Source organism: Coloeus monedula (genome assembly GCF_965178545.1).
Source record: "Coloeus monedula genome assembly, chromosome: 7".
Classification (NCBI taxonomy): domain Eukaryota; kingdom Metazoa; phylum Chordata; class Aves; order Passeriformes; family Corvidae; genus Coloeus; species Coloeus monedula.
In genome coordinates this window covers 2,917,522-2,923,521 of record NC_138787.1, presented here as the reverse complement: position 1 = coordinate 2,923,521, position 6,000 = coordinate 2,917,522, and the positions used below count along the sequence as shown (strand labels likewise).

The 6,000-nt window shown below is 40.1% G+C and overlaps 1 protein-coding gene across 1 annotated transcript in view; it reads right to left on the bottom strand.

Annotated features, from left to right (window-relative positions):
• Positions 1-2,374: 2,374 nt before the first annotated feature.
• The window catches only part of BARD1 (BRCA1 associated RING domain 1), a gene marked incomplete at both ends in the record, with an annotated part of 39,915 nt that continues 36,289 nt past the window's right edge, over positions 2,375-6,000 (bottom strand). The window contains 2 exons of the mRNA XM_082285079.1: positions 2,375-2,704; positions 3,398-3,495. Coding sequence (XP_082141205.1) covers positions 2,375-2,704; positions 3,398-3,495 — 428 coding nt within the window. The remainder of the gene's footprint in view (positions 2,705-3,397; positions 3,496-6,000) is intronic.

The window sequence follows — 6,000 nt, the reverse complement described above, 5'->3', positions numbered from 1 at the left end:
AATACCTCTTCCATTTTCAGCCTGCCTCCTAGTACTTTCCTTTAGTGCACCCTAGGTTTTGGACTAGAAGAGACAGTGAAAAATGATCCCTACACACTCCTTACCACATGCCTCAGGAGTTTGGAGCCTTGCTTTCAGGAGCCAAAATCCATCCAGTGGATTAAGGCACTTGATCTATGCTTACTACAAGGCTCTTTTATCAAGTGCTATCCCTCTGCTTTCAACAATGAGCAAGAGCAAATTACGCAGCCTCTGTGTCACTGACCTCTAAGTTTTGCGTACTTGCAGTGCTTCAGTAGTGTTTGGCACCTGCTGTAACTCTGGCATCCAGGTCCACTGTGAGGCTCTTCAAGGCTACATCTACTTAAGCTGATCACACTCTGAGAGACCTGAAGCAGATGGGCCAGAGTTAATCTTGGTTAAGGATCTCTCCTCAGTATGATATGGAGTGATTCTTAATGTGACTGGAGAGAAATGCTTGATAACACAACTGGATTCAAGGGAACAGGGATGAGGTTCGGAGCATAGCTTAAAAAAACCCAAAACATTCATGGCAATTTTCTAACTTGAGTTTCTTTGCATCTGCCAAGGAACAACGGCTAAATCTGTAAAAGTGCTGCCTCTACTTTAGGACATAGAGCAGGATTACTGATGGGTCGAAATTCTTTCTGATACAGGGCAGAAAATCTCCATTCTTACGAATTTTGCAGAGATTCACTGCTACTTTTGCAAAGAACACTGCATTAGGTATATTGATGTACTATGAAATGCCAAGTTAAAATGTGCCATAACTGTTAAGACAAATGCCCAAGCCCATGCAGTATCGACTTGGTACCTCATTCTCTGCCAGTATTTATCTGCACAAAACTCCAAACCACATTTATCCCAGGAGCTGTTCCACTAATTAATGAGCCCTGCATTTACTGAAGAGCAATCACTCAGTCTAGCATAAGTGATAGATCAAGATACTCCAGCTACTCAAATCCAGCAGATGCTATTGAAAACTGTACCTGTTCTACCTGCTGTGTACAGTTCTAAGAGTTCTACAGAGCACAGGACCTCCAGCAGCAATGGTTACAGAAAACAGCTCTCTTCCTCTGCAAAAGCAGCTCTTGGGTGTGGTACACCATCTCCACAGCTGTACTGAGCTCACAGAAAAGCATTTCTATTTACCTGTTGAGATATGTATGGGATATGCACTTATTCTGCAACCAAGCTCATGCAACAGATGCTCCCAACTTAATGCATACAAAACTTTCCTTATTACAAACAATACAAAAACAAACACACACAACTTTTGTTCTATCCCACAACCATCATTCTTATTGTGTATTATTCCAAGACACCATTTTTCAATTACAAATTCACAAACTAAGATACAAAACATTACACAAGAGCACAGAGTGAGGAAGGAAGATTCTGACAATAACTTCTGAGCCATTATGAGAAATATTGTAATAAATATGAAATAATCAAATATTGATCCAGTGTAGCCAGCTGTTTAGGTGCAACTGTGCAAAGTGAAACCTAATTCTTTCGTGATCACTATTTTTTTTCTTTAAAGTAGCCATGAGAGCAACCATCCAAATTTACAAAAATATTTATTATAATAATTTAATAAGGAACCTGAAGCTTCAAAGCCTTCAGAAAATAGAACTGAATTCTAGTTACACATTTACAAGCATAAATGAGGACAGAAGTGAGTAAAGTAGTCACCTTTTTACAAATAAGTAAATTTTAGACCAAGATTTTTAAATACAGTGTTCTCAAATTGTCTACTTCCAGATGAGTTCAGGCCATTAATTTAACTCTGATTTCTCCAAGACTTATCCCATGCCAAGAATTTCCAGCAAAATTGACTTGTAAGAAGTTATAATAAATGTCACATATCACCTTACATGTCTGCACAGGGTCAAATGCATGGAGTCCATTTTTTAAAAAACACAAATTCTGGCCTGGAAAATCTTGATAAATACAGTAGATCTTTATCAATGGATGTTAAACACAACATAAAAGGGGTCATGCTCAATTGCCTACAAAGGGCTGGTTCAAATCAAGAAAGTAAAAGGTTTCATTTTGCAAAATCCCAGTTACAAAAAGTCAGTGATCTATTAAGCCAGTGATTTATTAAGCATTTATTAAGTTTGGTGCAAAAATAAAACATACTAAATAAGCCAAGACACACTTTACAATCCTCTCCTCCATTGTACATTCATTTATTCCAGCATATCAGTTATCTTAGTCACTCACTTAAATGCTCAAAGCTCTCCTGAATCCAAATCACAGCTTCAGAGCAGCGTTTGCCAGCGTGTCCCAGCTGCTCAAGATTCAGCCCATTTTAAAGCCTTGCTCTCGAGATGCTGCTATTTGATATTCACTTCACAGGCAGGAGCTGAAATGACATCACACAGTCTATGAGCCAGCTGGAGGGGGCCATCCACACCTTGCCCTGCCGGATCTTCTCCGGCTGGAACTTGGAAGCCACGTCATAGATGACATATTGGGTGCAGAGCCTCTGGTCAGAGGTGGGCTCTGCATGGTAGGCCACTGTGTTGATGGTCTGTGTCACATCACTGTCTGGTTTGGGCTGCCTAACCAGGACCTGGCCTCCTGCTGCTTTCACCAGCTCCAGCAGATCACTCTTCTGGTGATGTTTGAAAGATCCCAAAAAATAGAAGTAGCATCCATCAAACAACTTAGGCAGCTATGTGGGGGGAAAAAAAAACCAAGCATAAATACAGGACTTCACAACTGACAGAGAGGAAGAAAGTGGAAAGGAAAAATCAGAGCATACAAAACAGCTACAATTTAAAATAAGCACCACTGGACACCAGAACAGTAACATGCAAGGTTCTAAGGGTAAGTATACAACCAAGAAAAGCTTGTTTATGTGGTAAATCCTTGCTTCTGTTTAAATACTTTCCAGCACAATGGGGTTTGAACTATGAGTTAGGAATATTTACAGCTACTGTTACAATGAAGTTAATAAATTCTCCAGTGTAATCCAGCAAGTAACCAGGAATGATCCCAGTTAAATATAAAAGTAGCCCTAAATGGAAACAAATAGCAATAAAAACATTTTTCTTTCAACTTTCCAAACTGTGTTCTAAAGCTGAGCAGAGAAGGCAGAAGCACATCACTTCCTGGCCCATCAGGTGTAATACAGTGAGTGCAATACAGTGTTCCCCTGACAAGGTTACAGCAACATCTCCACTAATGGAGAAAAATGACAGCTTTATGGGTGTTCACAGCTCTTTGGATCACCTTGCACATAATCAAATTTCTGTACAAGACCACATTAAAATTTTACATCTCCTGCACCTTTGCATGTGGCAAAGGGCAGAGCTGCCCGAGCCCCAGGTCATTAATCCAGGCTGTCTGGAGCAATAAAACCCACCAGCTGCTCCCGGTTGAGCCGCCCTCGCTGGGGGCCACCTTGGACTTCATACTTCTCTTCTTGTTCTCGAACACAGCTCTGCAGACAGGCTTGTACCCCTACAACAACCACAGTAAGGGAGGCAAAAGTTAGAGACCCCAGGCTTCAAGAGAGGCTTGCATGTCATTTTAGGGAATTAAGAGCTGTGCTAAGACAAAATTATTTCAGCGCAAGACATTACATCCACACAGCACCAAAGCTTGTGTGCTTTAGCAATTTGCTTTTAAAACCCGAAAAAATTTACAACAGTGCCTGAAGATGCAAAGTGAGATGGAGAGAAGTAATATGGCACTAAAATCAGTGCTATAAACACCAGAAATTATTAGCTCTTCCTCTTACCCTCTAAAGGTCAACCACTTAATGTCAAATGTCAAACTGCTGATCGTTGGGAAGCTCAAAGCCAGCATGCAGAGCCAACACGGCAGTTATGAAATGGACACAATTGCCTGATGAAGAGCAATTACAAGGCAAGCACAAAGCTGCTTCTGAGCAGCTACGGCCTCAAATAACAAATCAGATGGGATTTCAAGGTCTCCAGGATCAGCACGAACTGGAGATTTATGCTGGGGTTTAACAGTGGCATTCATTTCTGTTAGCACTGCTGCATAATGAGATTGTCTTTTAGAGTCAACATGTTTTTACCTTGTTTTAAGGCCAGTTATTTTTTCCAATGGAGAATGCACTGATGGTAATGCATTGCTAACGTCCATAAAGCGTACTGCCTGACCTCACGCCAGGGAGAGGAATTGCTGTGGTCACCCATTCAAGGATGGAACATTTTGCCTGCATGTACATTGCAGTCATTAATAAGAATTACCCAGGAAAAAAGTTTGCAAAGCTGATTTTGAAAACGGTTGCACAAGGATTTACAATGTGGCCGAGGCTGTAACTTTTATAGCACCTCACTCCTTGTACAGTGTTTCTAATTCAGGCAACTTATTTGCACCGGGAAAATAGGAAACCCACAGTACATAAAAAATATAAACTGAACAAAATCAAAAGAGAAACGTGGAGGATTGATCCTAAAAAGGAAGGAAGTCCAAGGCTATGAAGAGAAATATAACTGACAAAGGTCCTTGGATGCCATGGCAGTAAGTAGCCAATGGACAGGAATATCTAATCCACAGAGATCTTGAAAGAAACTCTCAGTAATTTGCTGTCAGTTCATACAAACTCACAAAATGCAATGGGAATTCACATTTTGGGTAGTAGGAGTCCTTCAAAGTGCTTACATCAAAAAAGATAAACCCCTACAGAAAATTACTACTGGCTGAATATTGCAGCAAATACCTCCCTCCCTGTACGAGTATCAGATTGATTATTTGCACTTGTTCATTCCTTCAAGGAAAATTAACATGAACTAGAAGGGCAAACCTAGTCATGGATTTTCCAGAAAGGCAACTCACATATTCATTATTGATAACAGCTATGAATACTGATAACTTAATTTCAGTACTCATAACTCAAAAATAAATCTAAAAGCTATTTCACATTTTATTTATTTATTTTAAATCACTACAATTCAACAAGACTTCCTGCGTCCATGTGCCTCTAACTTACACTGCTATCCTTTCCCTCCAAGGAAATACAGATATTAATGGGTGCCACTTACAATAAAGGAAGAAGTCTCATCTAATCTCAAGAACGGAACTGTCCTTTCATTAAGAGCATGCTTTATTTCAATCCACCATCAAAAGCTCAATTTCAAGGACTTTCACTACAGAGATGAGGTTTGATACAGTAAGTACATCACAAATTGAGCATCCAGTGCCAGCATCAGTAAATGAAGCAAATGTGATACAAAAGTAATAAAAGATTGAATGAATACAAAAGACTACAATGTCTTTTTGAACTGCTGCTTGCCTGAAAAAAAAAAAAATGAAGTCAGGGAAGTGACTAATGTTAGCAGAGTGTTGATGTCATAGAATGCAAAATCAGTGAGGTCTGTTTCACATACATACATCAGTCCATTTCACACTGCCAGGTCCTCCAAGGAGCCTGAAAGCCTCAAAGTTCCTTGTCACACGTAATTACAATCCTCCAACAGGGCCAGAAGAGAGACTCGTCCACCTGTGTCCTGTTTTCACTGTGCCCACAAGAATCACAAGGCAGACATCTGTTTCCTGGAGAAACTGGAAGCATGCAAACAGCCAAGTGTCTGCATGATCAGCATTCTCATTAATTTTAACTTTTCTTTCCCAGCTAGAAATAGGCCAAATCTGTGTCTTAACAGGTTTGTGACACAAAAGCTATGTTTTCCACATAGCATAAAAAGCCAAGAGCATGCATTCTCAGTGCCCAGGTATTTTCCCTTGACATAAATATTTTAAGAGGCTACACTGTTAGGCCTACACACACACACCTTCATGGAGCAACAGACCCTCTGGGGTTTTTTGGTGATGGAAAAATAGTACATTTTCAATTAGTGAACATATTTTTCACACAAGATCTAGAAGGAGAATTTGCTCTGACACATGGGCCAGAAAAACTGATGCAGTAGCAACCAGTGTTTGGGGAAGGTGCTTACAACACTGAGGTGAACAGTCAAGGATTATCTATCCATG